The sequence below is a fragment of the Chiloscyllium plagiosum genome, chromosome 9, assembly GCF_004010195.1.
Source record: "Chiloscyllium plagiosum isolate BGI_BamShark_2017 chromosome 9, ASM401019v2, whole genome shotgun sequence".
In the NCBI taxonomy this organism is placed as follows: Eukaryota; Metazoa; Chordata; class Chondrichthyes; order Orectolobiformes; family Hemiscylliidae; genus Chiloscyllium; species Chiloscyllium plagiosum.
In genome coordinates, this window is record NC_057718.1 from 47,148,468 (window position 1) to 47,165,599 (window position 17,132).

Sequence of the window (17,132 nt, forward strand, 5' to 3'; positions counted from 1 at the left end):
AAGGGGTGATACATTGGTTGGAAGAACGTGACAGACAATGCAAATAGTGGTTTCAACACCTCAGGGAATGTAGGAACAGAAGGATCTGTACATAGACCTGCCCAGATCATTGAGGGGGGCAAGACAGGTAGGGTGAGCAGTTAATAAAGAATACAGTATCTTGGCCTTTATTAATAGGGACATTATGTACAACAGCAAGAAGGGTATGCTGAACTTACACAAAACACTTAGCTGTATTATTGTGTATATTTCTGAACACTGTATCAAAGGGTGAATGTGAACACATTGGAGACAGAAAAAGAGATTTATGAAAATGATTACAGTGATGAGAAACTTCAACTATGAAGAAGTTTGGACTGTTCCCCTCGAAGAGAAGAAGGCTTTAGAAGAGGTGTGACAGAAGTTTTCAAAACCGTGCAAGGTCTAGATCTTGTAGATAGTGATTGAAACTGTTTCTACTTATAAAAGGATGAACGAGAGGGTGCAGATTTGCAAATGAAGCAAATGTGATGTGAGAAAAAAACGTTCTCACAAGTGATTTTGATCTGGAATATGCCGCCTGGATATATGTGGAGGCAGGTTCAATTGAGACATACAAGAAGGCATTACACTACTATTTAACAGAAACAATGTGCAGAGTTACAGAGAAAAGGCCAGGAGAACGGCAGTAAGTGAACATGTTTATTGATTAGCCAGTGCAGATAATAGTGGGTCAAATGGCCTTCTTCTGCACTGTAACACTTCTTTGATTTCAGCTTCTCTTCCTTTATTTCAGACTTGCAATACATTCTTTTCACCATCACTAATTTGACAAATTAGTGAACAATAAAAGTAATTTTAATCTTAGTTTTAATGTATGTAAAAGTTAAATATAATGAATATATGACAGCTATAATGACCTTTAAGGTTGCCTTTATCATGATATTCTTACTTAACACCAAGATGTATAAAGAAAAGATAGAATCCTTCATTCTCCAGGAAATCAAGCATTCTTACTCAACTTTGTTACTTTTTATTGAACAGAGAACCTGGGTTACAAGTGGATTAATTTTTGGAGCTTTGGGAAAAGTTTGCATGCATTCCTCGTTGTCACTTCCATGACATTCTCCACTGAAAGCCCTTTAATTTGTGCAATATACTGACAGGAGATAGATATGTTCTTCGGCTCATTTCTCATCTGTAAAACAGCAATAAGTGTGTATCAGCGATGTTCACCACAACACAGTGCAGTTATAGGATGCAATGTAGATAACAAATCAATTCATCTTACTAATTTAAAATATTTGTTGTCAGCTGCAGTGTTCTTTCAAACAGATAGCTCAAACCTTTCCCATTCAATTCTTCTGAATCACATTATTTAAACAATATATTTAGTTTGCAACAACACGAACAACCTTTCATAAAATTCTATTATCAGTTAATATATGCGATGCCTGGTTTAGAATTTATATAGATATAGACATGAGGGCCCAGATTTGATCCTTAGGCAGTGTTGAATTGATTGATATCAACTGTGGGAAGATTCGCTACTTAAAGCAAAGTGGAATATAATGTGGTGAAATGTGATTCATGTTTGTTGGAAGAAGAGAAAAAAACCCTGAATGTTTGGGTTTAAAATGATGAGAAATTATTGAATATTATTGTCCAGAGGGTTAGGATGATCTTATACACAAATATCAGAAATTTAACGCCATGGTAGAACAAATAAATAGGAGGACAACTGGTTTGTATGTGAAATGAACTGCCAGATGAAGTGGTAGATGCAGGTACATTTAAAATACATTTAGATCAGTACATGAATTGGAAAGGTTTGGAGCTTATGTGGCATATGCCTTGTGCAACATAACCTGTGTGCCTCTGTCTGAGCTTTTCTTTCACCCTATGACCTACCCGTACAGCTTGTAAACAAAGCTTTTCACTGTATTTAGGTACACATGTCAATACATCAAAATCAATCAATCAATCAATCAATCAATGAGCCAAACACAGACAAATGGGATTAGTTTAGCTTGGGAAACTTGGTTGCCATGGACAAGTTGGACTAAAGGGTCTGTTTCCATGCTATATGACTCTACGACTCTAAGTGGTAGCACACTCAGATATACATACTGGGGCACAGAAAGAGAATTCTCAGGAATTTACTGAGATCTTTTTAAAAACACGATCATGGAGAGTATCCCACACTGAGCTGGCCATGAAATGGCAGCTTTTCCTCATTAAAGGGCCACTTGCAAGAGCTCTGACAAACTTTATGTTATAGACCAGATGCACTAAAAACTGCCTGATGGGTTAACTTTACTTTAAAAGTTGAGGCATAGAATTCAACTGAGGTATTCGCTATTACTGGCAGAGCTATTCTGGTTCTAAGGAGGTTTGGAGATCTAAGCGTATAAGACAGGTAATGCTTCCATTGCATTCTTGCTGAGGCAAAACCAGCAAAAACACAATTCCTCCAATATGTTTAAATTATGTTTTTGCAAAATAATCTTTGTTCATAAAATATTTAAAGCTATATTCTCAAACATTTCAGATTGGATGTTATGGAAAATACAATAGATATAACATTGAGCATGTTGCATTCTTCAATATCCCAATCCAATTCTAATACATGGGAAATTTACTATATGCAATCAGTGACATGCAGCCTGATAGTACACTTTAGCTGAAATGCCTGAGACATTTGCCTTTCCTCAATACACCTTTGTAGCGGATCCCCCATGCTTTAGTATGTCCCTCAGCATACATCTATGGACCTTGGGATGTGCCAATGTGCAACATTCTGTTGAGGACAACTCAAATTTAAGTAATTGGCACAGTCCAACTATTTAGCTCCTGATACAAACCACTTTTCTATGTTCAGGACATGATAGACAGGCTTGGTTTGTATCTGGATTTTAGAAGAACAAGAGGCAAGTTAATTGAAATAGGTAAGATCCTGAAGGGGTCTTAACAGGGTAGATGTGGAGAGGATCTTCCTCTTATGGAAGAATCTAGAACAAGGAGGCACAAAGCCAATGCAGAGTGGCCCACTTAAACAGAGATTAGGTGAACATTTTTTCTGTCAAAGGGTTGTGGGTCTTTGGGTATCTTCCTAAAACAGTAGTGAATGCAGAGCTCTTGAATATTTTTAAGGCCGAGCTAGTGAGAATCTTGTTAAGCAAGGTGATGAAGGAGGCAGGCAGGAATGCAGGTTGAGGTTATAATCAAATCAACCATGATTTTCCTCATGGTGGAGCAGGCTCAAGGGACTGAATGGTCTGCCCCTAAATTTATATGTTCGTATGTTCATATATTAATGGCTGTAGACTTCTCCTCATTCTCCAGCTGGAATTTCCAAAGGAAAACTCATTCACCCTAAACCAGCTTCACTTGTTTCTGAGTTAAAGACTGAATGCATTTTGAAAACTTGACAAATATATGTCGTTGGGAGAGAAAAATGGTGTTGGAAGGATGAGATACAAAAAATTAAGTGGGAGCTGAACACATTCTAAAACATTCTTAAAACAAATACCTGTTCTTTTCTAATGGTAGTGGATTTATTGGAGAAACTGGCTATTTTTTCTGGTTTTGTTTATCATCAATATTACCATTAATTGATGCAGAGACCACTCAGGTATAAAAACATGAGTTTGCTGGTTGGAACTGATACCAGAGCAATCACGCAGACTAGACTTAGGCCCCAGCCTTGGCTTAGTAAGAGGGACATGAAAAACAGTGAAGGCAATGCAACTGCAACCCTAGGAATGCAAACAGTCAATCCATGAATGTGATTTAGAGAAAATATTACTGCTGGTTGTGACAGTTTCAAAGCCATCTTGGTCATTTCCTATCATCGGATTGAATAATGGCAGCATCCTTTTACTGGAACGTTTCGCTTGCATGGCCATTGAGTAGTCGTGACTTGCTTAACCTGTTTATCATTTTAGATACTTTGCGTTTCCTAGGTAATTTAAAATAAAGTGTGCATTTTTCAAGAATGGAAGCAGCTGCCTTTGATCCATTTCAGAATTTACTGAATATATAATCTCCAACAATCTGATTAGAAAAGCCATTGTCCTACAGAATACATTTACTACACTCCATTTCTGCACCAAACTTGCAAGATGAGCAAATGACAAGGCCCTTGTTTACATGATTGCTTATAAGGTCAATCTTCTTGCTCATGGAGCTTGATGAATCTTAAAATATATATTGATCAGTGAAAATAGGTTTGCAATAGACAGTTCCATTAGCTGATTGCTTAGTTAGCATGTTAAGAAAAGGAACTGTATCAAACTGTTCCATCCCAAAAGTAAATTTAGGATCAGGATGGATTGTATTAAGATGTGTAAGGAAATCCTTACACATGGCTGCAGATCTAGTGACAAACTGAATCATCTATGTATTGGAAATATACTCAGAGTAGGAGGTTATGGCTCATATTATTAAAAGCAAGTTTCTCACAGAAAGCAACAAAAACAGTTACTGAGCACTACATCTAAAAGAGATCCAATGGCTACCCCCTCAATTTGGCTGTGCAGGCTGTAATTTAAAGTGAACTCAATAACACAAGTTACTAACTTCAAAAGTTCAATGAACACAGGTACAGATAATTGTATGCATCTATATTACCATGATATGGCAATATGGTGAAAACACTGATAGCTTTCTTCAATAGGATGTTCAAAACTAAAATAAATTTGAAATTCTGATGTTTGTCTTGAGAGCAAGATGAGAAGCTTTGGTAATACACGGAGCAATGCTGACTATCCCAGCAAGTGCATTCTTTTCCAAATGAGAGTAAATCCTGTCCCTAAGGATCTTATCCAACAATTTCCCTACCACTGATGTGAGGCTCACTGGTTTATAACTTCTTGGATTATCCCTGTTGCTCTTCTTAGACAAAGGAATAATGGTGGCTAGTCTCCACTCTTCTGAGACCTTGCCTATATCTAAAGAAAAAAATAAAGATTTGTCAAGGCCCCAGAAATTTCCTCCCTTGTCCCCCTTATTATCAGGGGAGAGATCCCATCAGGGCTGAAGTACTTATCTATCTTAATGTTTTTTAAGACACTCAAACCAGTTCCTTCTTAATATCAACATGATTAGAATATCAACATATTCCTCTCTAATATTACGATCATCTATTTCCTTCTCCTTGGTGAATATCAATGTGAAATACTCATTAAGGACCTCACCCACTTACTCTGGCTCCATAAATAAATTCCCTCTTTTGTCCTTGAGTTGACTTACCCTTTCCTTAGCTACTTGCTTGCTCATAATATACATACAAAATGCCTTGGGATTCTCCCTTATCCTACTTATCAAGTATATTTCATGGCTCCTTATGGACCTCATAATTCCTTATTTAAGTTCTTTCCTTCTTCCTTTAACTTAGACAAGGCTTTCAAGGAATACAAGTTTCCCTAAATCTCACATATGTGACCTTTCTCTTTTTGACTAAACTTTCAATATCATTTTCTTTTCAGCAATATTCAGGTTTTGTACTGAATGCCTTTATTGAAGCCCAGCATTTTGCACGTCTTATTAACTACTTTTTCATTCAAGTCCAGCTCTAAGAATTTATATACATATTAGTCTCCTTCTGGGGCTAAACTCAAAGGATCAGGGCCAGATTTGAAAGAGTCAGGAAAATTTCAAAAGGACCAGGGTATGAGACAGAACGATCGGAGGGTGGAATCAGTTGGGTTGGAGGCAGGATTGGAGGCATCAGCAGCAAAGTTAGAAGGTTTCAGGCTGCAGAATTCACAGGTCTGAGAAGTGGAATTGGAAGGTGAGTGAGGTTACAGCAGGAGGTCAAAACCAGCATCAGAAGGTTTGAGGAAGGTATGATTTCAAAGATCCGTGGGCAACATCGCAAAGATCAGGATTTAGAGTGGAAAGGTTGGAGTGGAATTGGAATGATCATTGGTGGAATCAGTAAGGTTGGGAGTGTGGCAGGATAGAGTTTGTTGTAAAATATTTCTGATTCACCTACTTTTTGATTTGAAAGAGAAATTATACATGTAGAATTACAATGTTACCTGTTTTTCTGGCCCTAACGCAGGAGAGTCTGTCTCCAAGCAGATAAACTCTAGTGGCAGCTGCTTCACCAATTTCTGCTTCTTGGGAATAGTAAAGAAAATTAATATGTTTGCAGATTACATAAGTTGAAAATTCAGATAAACAATATCTTGCAATACATTTAAAATCCACAAAAACCTATTTAACGTCACAGTTTAAATATAATACTTCTAAGAAAATTCTCCTGTAACAAACCTATTCCTTCTGCCCACAGGTTTGTAGTAGCAATATTCAATATGAAAATCGCTGTAAATGAATATTAACAATCAACATTTGTGTTTTACATATGTGCTGACTAGCCTACAAAACTATTTTAAACACCGAAAGAACTGTGAATGCTGGAAATCAGAACCAAATGCTGCCACATCTGGCAGCATCTGTGAAGTGAAATTGGAGTTAACTTTTTGAGTCCAGTCACCCTTCTCAGAACCAGCTGAGCTTTTTCAGCAATTTCTGTTTTTGTTACACAACTATTTTGTTAGGTGTATTTTTGTACTTTGGAATTTTCTGTCGTTTATTCATAAGGATATAATACTTATTCTGTGATGGAGCAATAATAGCCCTAATGATAATAATAGTCCTAAGAGTAGCAACAGCCTTTCTCAACCACAGTCAAGTGGAAGCCGCATAGTGGATTCTGGTAGGTTATAAGAAATTACCACCACTAAGTCAGATTCTGTCTTAATGGTAGAAGATTTTGTCTGGTTACCAAAGTTGCAAATAGTCTGGTTCAACCTGACCAGAGAAGCTTAGACAGCAAATGCAGTAACCTCATTCAAATTGAGACATCATCCAGATAAATACCAGATAACGCAAGCACAATGAAGGGGTTGTTGAGAAGTGGTGAAGAGATTGAATAGGTGTCATTAACTTACATGTAAAATCTGACCCCATGTTTATGGATGATGTTGCCAAGAGGCCGCATATAAATGATGAAGGGCTAAGAATAAAGTCTTGGTGGACTAGAGAGGTTACATTGCAGAATTGAGAGAAGTCATTACCGACTGGACCCTCTGGCTACAATCAGAGTTAAGAACAAAAATAAGCAATAGTAGTCCAATTAAGTTAGAAAATGGCAGAGGCATTGGAGAAGGATAGTGTGGTGGACGATGTTTAAGGCTATAGAGTGGTGCAGTAGGATGAGAATGAAATATGCACTGTGATGTAAAGTATGTGATTTATGCACATCAATATAATTTATCTTTGACTTTAGATTTTGAATTAGTAGTATGTGTTTTTTTTAAAGGGTTTAATAATTTGCATGTCAGTTTTTCAGAAGCCTTTTTTTAAAACCAGAACAAGAGAGGACGTCACCTAGTGTGATAACGGGAACTTGTTTGCAGTGTGAGAGTTTCATGATTGGATAGAGTAAACATTGAAGGCATTTGTTGCTTTTGATTTAAAAGAATCAGGATTTATTTTTGCTTAAGGGAGAAGAAATATAGATTGTAAAGCTTTTGGAGGTAGTTTGCAGAAGTTTTGGCTGAAGTTGGATGCAAGAACAGATTTTCCTGGAGAAAGGAGTTAACTCAAAACAGTTAGGAAATAGTGTAAGGGATTTAGTTTGAAATTCCAGAACTGATATGTTTGAATAGAACGCTAAAGGGGTTATTTGAAACAGCGAAATTCTAATCTCAGTTGTGTGAATAATCAAGGGAAAGGCCAACAACACTCAAGAACAAGAATTAAAAGAAACATAAGTCAAACCTGCAGAGGTGATGGAGAAGGAAACTCCTTCTCTCTGGTATTTAAGGACTGTAGGTGTTGCTGTTGGGATAGTTGGGATAATTTTATCGTGTGTTTTGAAATCTTTCAAACAGTGTTATTGTAAAAAAGCTTGGTTTATATTATCTTATTGCCACTTCTTTTGTGTAATAAACTTCTGCATCTGTATCATTGATGCTTGTGTTTCAGTGAAAAACCACTTCATAACATTAAAAGAAAACCTAACCAATCAACTCGATTTCAGTCTGAAATTTGACTTGTTCAGTAATAACATCAGCTGGATCACAACAGGTAGTTATAGGAGATGAAATCTTGGTTCGATCATTTTGATGTTGTAACAGGAGCATGAATCAGATTGGAAAGATTGCAGGACAGACAAACATAGATATGGTATATCACAACATATCACAACTTTGGAAATGAAAAGGAGTTTCATTCATGGCGGAAATTTACAAAGACAGAGTGGTCAAGAGTGGGTGACTTGAGGAAAGTGTAGTTAGCATAATGGAACCATGAGAGGTACTCATGGAAATCATGAACAAAATAAATCTCAATAAACAGACAATGGAAAAATACAGAGACACAATGATTCAGGGCTGAAGGAGTGGGGAACTTCTGGGAAGGTTTGAATTAAATGAGATAGTAAAGAACATAGAACCTTCGCAACAAATAAGTTTAAGAGCTCCTTTCATATATTGTTGGAATTGACAGCAGATAAAATAACGTCAGAGTAGACAGTCTGTACAGCAGAAAAAAAAAACAGCGTTATCAGTGATCCAGGATGGTTCTGGATTACAATTTTGACAGAAAAGTATGAGTTTCAGTAGTGGCTGAGGTAGTTCAATCAAGCTGATGCTAGATTAGGTACTTGATTTATGTCTCATACTCACAAAGCTGTGGTAAAAACAAAATCCTAGAGAAAATCAATAGGTCTGGCAGCTTCTATGAAGAGAGAAAAATAGAGTCTCTGCAGAACTTCCTGTTTTTATTTCAGATTTCCAGCATTTTCAGTATTTTGCTTTTTTGCTCAAAATTGTGCCTATTTGATTTGATCAAAAATCAAACTACACCAAGTTATAGTCCAACAAGTTGATTTTTGACCTTGTCAACTCCAGTCCAACTCTGGCATCTCCACATCATATTTAATTTTGAGACAGTGAAGAAAGAAACCATACTCGTTCAACAAGCAATACAACAGGCAGCAAGGTTTTGCTAGTGGAAAGAGTATTAGAGTTGTGTGAGTGATCGAGCAAAGTGACCACTATGGAAGTATCTCAGATGACCTTTTCACAAATACTGTACCTTGAACCTTAGCAATGGAGTTTTGGGTCTTTTAGAGAATTAATATAACTGCTACATGTCTAGCTTGAATATTTTGGCAAACATTATTATGTTGATCTAACCTGCTCGCTTCTTACGATAGATGGTGGAATTGAAAAGAAAAATCCAGCTTTCACCCCTTCCATAGCCACAGAGGGTTTTCCATCAAATGCATGCAACAACACTTTCTTAGCTCCTAGGAAAACAAAAATAATCCCACACTTTATTGTGTAATAATTTATAGTAATTTACTCTTATTTCTAGTTAGAACATGTCTAGCACTCATAATAACCCAACGTCATGTTTTACCAGACCAGATAAAACTGAGGAATCAATGTAAGTAGAATATATATTTGCACAATCTGGGCACACCCTAGAGATTGTGAATGCAGGCTAGAACAAAATATGCTCTCTTTATGAACCTGTATCCCTTTATTCTGCAGCACTAGATACTGGTGGCCTAATGGAAGATGTCATTCATTACCCAATGAGTGAGACAGTAATACAGAAGCAACATACAGCAATTCTGGATCGAAAACAAAATCAGAGAATACTGTAAATGGTCAACTGGCAGGCAATATTTGTGCAGATAAACAGAATCTTCCAATTTTAATCATTCTTTTGCTTTGTTATGATCTATCTCCAATTCTTTTGTGCCCTTTCTTGACTTTCTCTCTCCATATGGATAATGGCTATTCACAAATAAGGCCATCAACTCCGACATCTACTTTGGCCACACTTCTTCACACTCCATTTCCTATAAAGACTCCATCCCACTCTTTGAACTTTTACATCACTGTTGCATATGTTCTGACAAAGCAAGCTTTCAAACCAGTTCTTCTTCCTTTTCCTCAACTGAAAATATCCCCCACCTTGGCTGATAGAGGCCTCAATCATGTTTGTCATATTTCTTGCACTTTTCCTCTCATATCTTCCCCTACCTCCCAAAATCATGATAAGGTTACCCTTGTCCTTACATTGCATCCCACCAGCCTCCATAATCACTTCATCACCGGCTGATATTTCTTCCATCTCTAGGGTGATGCTTTTACCAAATGCATCTTCCTTTCCATTCTTAGCAATGTGTAGGATTTGTTCACTGCTCAACACTATGATTAACTCCTCAATTACTCCCAACACCTGCCTCCACTATCCCTCTCCTTATAAATGCAGGAGCTGCAATACCTGTCTTTTTACCACCTCAGCCTTCACTATCCCTGGCTTCAAACCCTCCTTCTAGATGAAACAGCAATTTATTGCTTTGTGGAACACTTTCATTTAGTCCACAAGCTTCCAGTCACCTATCATTTTAATTCTCCTCTTTTACCTCTCTTTTCTCAGCCTGAAGTGTTCCAGTGAAGCTCAATGCAAGCTTGAAGAACAGCAGCTCAGATTTCAATTAAGCACTTTAAGCAGATTAAGTCTTTCAGACTCAACATTGAGTTCAACAGTTTCAGAATGTTAACCACTATCCCCAAGTTGTTTTGTTTCTCTTGGCTGGTTTTAGTTTTATTCTATTTTAAAATTTTATTTCCACTTTAAGACAGTAACTATTCATCATCTACTATTACACTTATTCAAAAGACAACTTTTTTCTTTACTTGTCCCGTGCCTTGCTCTTCCCTTTGGCCTTGCACCACCTACACTTTTGTCTTTTAATCTCTTCTGTCTTCCAGTTTGTCACATACATTTTTCTTCTTCCCATCTCCACTTTCACGTTCTTAAAATTACTACATTTCTAACTTTTCTCAGTTCTGATGACAGGTCACCAAGCTGAAATATGCATTTGTTTCCCTCTCCACAGATGCTGTAAGATCTGAGTATTTTCAGCATTTATTTCATTTGAATAAATCAATGTTGGGCTTGACAAATAATTCAATTTCATCATCTGGCAAGCATGATGACTTTATAGTAGAAGTACCAAGCATTTCATTAACTCTCAAACAAGTTGAACACTTGTACTAGGTGAAAATTATTTCAGCTTTGACAAGAGGGCTAAGTAACAATCGATATTTTTCTTGCCGGGGTATAGGAATGAGCAAGAAAATACTTCATGAAATTAAATGAGTAATGGTAACAAAATATGACAACTCCACTTTCAGCCTTAGAATCCCCTACTTTAGATGCAGGCCTGAAATTTGGGGATGCCAGCCAGCCTCCCCATGCCAATCCAATCTGGGGAGTGGTCAGGGGGTAACTGGGGGTGGTCAATACCAGCTCTGCCAGCAACATTCACTGAAATAGCTTAAGGAAAGTGAGGTGGTAGTGGAGACAGAATTCCAGATTTGCTAATCAGGCTGCTGAAATAAGATCAAAGATGATGCAGGCTAATGACTCAGGAGAAACAGCCCTGAACTGTTGGATTTTTCACTCCAGGGAGGGTGGTACACACTGGAATGAGACCCACCATAGCTGGAAACAGTGCTGAGGCAGCCACAAGAAGAAAACAATAAAGTTGATAATAAAACAACAATAGTTCTCTTTTTCACACCCCCTCACTCCCAGGGTCCCATTCACATCAAATCATGGGCCCTACCCACCCTCTATAATCTCCATACCCATCCAAGACCGAAGTCTTTCTTGATAGTGATGCCCATAGTCTTCTGCCAATTTATGCCCCTTGACCCATAACCAGGGCCTCTTATAGGTCAAGTAATGCCAGACTGTGACCTCCACTTATCACCATACATTCTACATCATCTTGGAGCTGATTCATGTCAACCCGTGTCGCCACTCACGACCAATTGACCATATCCCTCCATGCCATATATGCCGGTATCAATTTGAGCTAGGCCAATACGGACATGAAACAAAATAAAGATTTAAGCATTTATTGCAGACTTCACTGTATTAGAAAAATGCTATTTGATAAAAACCCATTCAACACATTTAAATCCCTTTAAGTACTTAATTTCTCATAAAATTGTATTCTAACACCAACATTAAAGAAAGTTAATCTCTGTGTATTTACTTGGAGCTGTCAATTAAGTTGTGAAACATAGGCTCTTCATTGTGATGTTTCCAGCAGTAAAGGGTCCCACCCCAGTCTATACCAGTCTCCCTGGAGTGAACATCTGTTGGTTCAGGGCTCTTTCTCCTGAGTCATGATCCTGCACCATCTTTGATTGTTTTCAGCTGTGGTAGCAGTCGAGCAGTACTAACACTAAAATGATAGTCCTCAGACTAATTTCAACAAACGGCCATTGAAATTGCAAGCACCAATTTTCTTTCACAGGAGGGTGCACTTTTAATTTAAAGAACAGAGATTTAAAGAATTAGATAACTCTGCAAATCTTAATCACATTTTAGGCTCATTCACTTTTACTCTTAATAATGAGAAATTACACATTGTGGAAAATGGAACTTGTTCTAGCAAAAATGCAAACTTCAAATAACCCTGCTGATTTCAGATTGTCCATATATGATAATCACATCCTGGCTCCTTTCCTCCCCTGGTGAAGATATTGTATGCCAGAAATGAGCCGGAATTTCTGAATCTGGGGCTCCAACACCACTTTGGCTAAGGCCTAAAGATCTTCCAAGTCTGGAAATTAACATACAAATGATAATTCTAAAACAGAAAACAAGAAGTTCAAATTTTAGACCTTGCTCCTTCAGAAGATTAATGGTTGGTCGGCCAGCAGAACGAGAATGTACGTTTCTAATAGGAAGAAAATAACGATTAGATTAACACAATGCACTAGTAGACTGAATGATCCAATCTTATTCCTGCTGTGAAGCGCCTAAAGTTGAATGCAGTACTATATATGGGATGTGCCCAAAACTCTGCACTCACTTGTAATTCAAGATCCCTGGAAAAAGACTAAGGTTCCATTAATTCTTTTGATTCTATTCAAAGAGTTGCAGTGATTTTTATGCAAGGACATTCAAATCTCTACTTCTCTCGAGTTATTTTTTTACAATGGTTAGGATTAAAAAAATTTTTGTCTGTCATGAATCAAAGTGAATGTACTCTCACAATGAATTCCATTTGTCACAATTTTATCCATTCACTTTTTCTATTCCCTTTTTAATTTCCTATTCCCAACTGAACTATTCATTTTTCCTCCCAACTGAATGTTATCTGCAAACTTTGAAATATGTTTTGTTAGTTCATCCAAATCACTGTACAATATCGACCTCAGAGAACACCATATGTTGCAACTCACCAATCAGAATAATCAATTGTTATTCCAACGCTTTCTCTCTTACATTCCAACCAATTTCCAAGATATGGTATGGTTGCCTGCAATCCGGTATACTTTCAGTTTTCCTAATAATCTTTTCTGTGTGCCTTTGTCAAGTGCCTTCTGAAACGTCATACGGATGGGATTGATGGTCATACCTTCCCCACCACTCTACTGACATCAAAAAATTCAATATAATCTGTCAGACCCAATTTACTCAGTAGAAATCCATGCTATCTCTATCACATTCAAATCTTCTCAAGTGCCCAATCACTCTGTCCCTAGTGAAGATTCTTGTAACTTCTCCACAACTGATGTTGGGCAAACTGACCTGTAGTTACCTGATTCTCATTCCCATTTTTTTACATAATGGGGAAATGTTGGCAATATTTTGAATCCTATGGCACAATTCTCAAATCAAGAGAGCTTTACAAGATTACTACAAAGGCATCTGCAATTTTCTTATCTATTTTTTTAATACCCGGGCTGGATACCATCATATCCTGGAGAAGAATGTTTATTAATGCATGGCAGGAAACACTGCCAAATTAAATTCAAAGATTTTACAGTGGTGGTACAAGCTTCCACCAATGCTGCAGGTTGGAAGCAGCCATTTGAAATGAATATTTCGCGGCAACTTTGATTTTATGCTGTAAATCTGAGTTTAGAGACAATAGAAAATAGCTGATATTAGATCATCACTTTTGATTTTCCCAAAATCAAAATTACCCGTACGATATTCAAAACTGTACATTGAGCGCTGGGTTAACATCAATGATCATGACTGACCCAAAAATCACATACATTGTAATGTCAATGCTTTCTCAATATGTGGCTTCACATCAGAAGATTGAATTACCACTGATTTATCAGCACTTTCTTGGTAAAAACCAAGCAGAATTAATCAGCTTTATACGTATCTAGAAAGCATTCCCTGGCCAAATTAATTTCCATGTTATTTCAATGTATACATAGGTGGTACAAAGGAACTCAAAGGAACTATAGGATATTTGATTGACTGTCTCCCAGGAAATTTATCTTTCACAAATTCTGTTAGCTGACTAAGTGCCTGAAATCAAAATCTTTCTTTGAACAGCAATGGAAAATCCTAACAAGCTATATTCCCTCACAGCACCACCATAAAAAGCCCTTCAATATTTCCTGACAGAAGCAGCAACAGACTCCGCTAAGTAGAGTCAACCTCTGTCATGTCCATTCAGGACCTGGGAACCTAATGAAAGTAGTCAATTTTATCACAAGGACAATAATTATTTGTAGCAACCATGAAGAATACCCATTGTGATAGAAAAAATGATTTGTGAAAGATGTTGTAATAAATCATTTGAATTGGTGTTCAGTTTTGTATAATGACATTGGGGAGTAGGTGTTATATCTCAGTTTACATGCTATAGCAAGGTGACAAACAAGGATTTTAAGATAGATCATTCAGAATTTGAGAGGAAACAGATCCATGTGAGCTGATAGAGTCAAATAATTCTCAAAGTTTTATGACTGAACAAACATTTTTGTCTAATTAACGTTTTTAATGAAGAAATCATTTCATGGGACTTTACAGAAGTCTAATCAAAAGAGACAAAGGAAATATTAGGGAAGCCGAATAAAGGACTCCAACTGAAAGAGTTAGTTGGATCGTTGAGGAGCAAATTGCTGCAGATGTTGGAATCTGTACTGAAAACAACAAATGCTGGAGATCACAGCGGGTCAGACAGATCCTTGGACAGAGAGCAAGCTAACTTTTCCAGCTTAGATGACTCTTCATCAGAGCTGAAGTGAAATACGGAGGGAACAGCATTTTTACTATAGTTGTGGGAGGGTGGTATGGGGTGCTGGGGTTTAGAGTGCTGGGGGAGAAAAGTTGTTGATAGTTCAGATTAAGTGTTCAGAATATGAGCATGTACGGACTGTCTAAGGACCAGTAACTTCAGATAGGGATTCTGGGAAATATCTCAGAATGTATCTTGGTCTACAGATTATGCTGGATTGGTATTGGTGGAGTGGTCTGGCTCTCCTGGGGCACTAAACAATTAATCTGACTTTTTTTACACTCTCAAATTGTTCCTCTTTCTTCAACATATAAATCATGTACAAGAGGAAACCATTTTTAAAAGGTAGTGATTTACAGGTTCTGGAGTTTTCTGCCAAGACTAGCATTTATTGACCATCCCTAATTACGCGAGAAGACGACAGTGGCAAATAATGGACCATGATACTTCTCTTGTTTTAGGTGCCTTACTCCCTCAACCTTAATCTCTCCTATTCTCACCAATTCCATTAACATCTGCATCAAATGCACTTCAAATAATAATGTCAAGAAAAACTAGGTAAATTATTTTTCCATAAAACTTTTTACTGACAAAAAAAAATTATTTTACACACCAACCCCTTCAGGCAGTCAGACAAACTCCAAAATATTATCCTGCATTTATTTTCAAAAAGAAAAGTAAATAAGGCATGAACAGATTAGCCATGACCTCACTGAATGGCAGAGCAGGCTTGGAGATACCTTCTATTCCTGATTCATATGTCCATATGAAAATAAACCCGCAAGTCACTTTTAAAGGGGAAAGCCTCTCTCCATTTGCTCCAGACGCTTACAACACATGAATTAAAACAGGTGGACAGTGCAGGAGCATATCCAGTCATAACAGCTGATTTGGCCTCCAACCCCCTGGGTGCAGAGTCTGGGTAGTGTGGGAGAGGATATTAGAATTAGTCCAGAAAATGGAAAATATGTTTGCAATGTAGGCTGGCAGTAGGACTGCAGCAACCTACAATGGGAAGATGGAGGGAATGCTGGCAACATATTCAAGACTCTAGCAGCTTTCTCGGGTTTTGCCACCTCTGTCTCATGCACTGTCTTTCTCGCGCTCTCTCTCTCTACCTCTGCTCAGCTGTCACTTTATGAATTAACGAATGTCTCACATCCCGTCCAGGACTCACATTGTCCAGGTGAAAACAATGACCTTGAAGCCTTTGCAGACTCAGGTGGTCGTGCATTGGACAAGCCACTTGTTACCAGATGCAAGTGTGTTGCCTTTATTGTGTCCATTTGTCTTCTTGCCTGATCACTGCAAGAACAACACGCTGGTCCCATTTCCACAGTCCATTTCTACTATCACAACATTTATTTTCAGGCACTTATCCCATTCCTTTTAGAAAGTTTTGGCCCTGAAGGGGGATTTTCCAAATTTACATCCCCTCTACTGGATCATGCCTGGCATTTGTGTAGCATGAATGTCACTTGCCACTTAGAAGCCCAAGCCTGAATGTTGTTCATGTTGCAAATAGTCATGGTCATTAACCAAGGAGCGTAAATTAAATTGAACACGAGGCAATCATTAGCAGACATCCTGATTTTGGACTTCATAAATGGTGGGAAGGTAATTGATGAAGCCGTCAAAAATTGCTGATCCCAGAACAGTTCTCTGAGGAACTCACCCAGTGATGTTCTGAGGTTGAGATACTTGATCTTCAACAATTACAACAATCTTTCTTTGCGCTAGAACTGACTAGTCAATGAATGGTTTTGTCCTGATTTGCTCTCATTTCAATTTTACTCAGGATTCTTGATGCCTCACTTAGTAAAAGCTGCCTTGACATCAGCGAAAACAATTTCACCGCACTCTGGAATTCAGCTTTGATCGTGTTTACCAATGCTCTAAGGCAGTCTGCAGCCAAGTAGTCTGGCAGAGTCAGTAAAAAGGTTATTACATGCTTGATAACATAGTTTACTGTATTGTTCTATGCTTTTTTTTATAATTGAGAATAGTTGATAGAGTGATAGAGTGATAGTTGGAAAGATTGGTTTTATCCTGT

General features: G+C 37.6%; 1 protein-coding gene across 5 annotated transcripts in view; it reads right to left on the bottom strand.

Moving 5' to 3' along the window:
- Positions 1-996: 996 nt before the first annotated feature.
- LOC122552838 (putative deoxyribonuclease TATDN3) overlaps positions 997-17,132 on the bottom strand; it is a 47,421-nt gene continuing 31,285 nt past the window's right edge. For 3 of the 5 annotated variants that reach the window (XM_043695861.1, XM_043695862.1, XM_043695858.1), the window contains 4 exons: positions 12,714-12,769; positions 9,192-9,304; positions 6,024-6,104; positions 997-1,177 (listed from right to left, as the gene is read on the bottom strand). In XM_043695861.1, the coding sequence (XP_043551796.1) occupies positions 1,034-1,177; positions 6,024-6,104; positions 9,192-9,304; positions 12,714-12,769 (394 nt within the window). In that variant the 3' untranslated portion in view covers positions 997-1,033. The remainder of the gene's footprint in view (positions 1,178-6,023; positions 6,105-9,191; positions 9,305-12,713; positions 12,770-17,132) is intronic. The other 2 variants (XM_043695860.1, XM_043695859.1) reach the window with 2 other exon arrangements.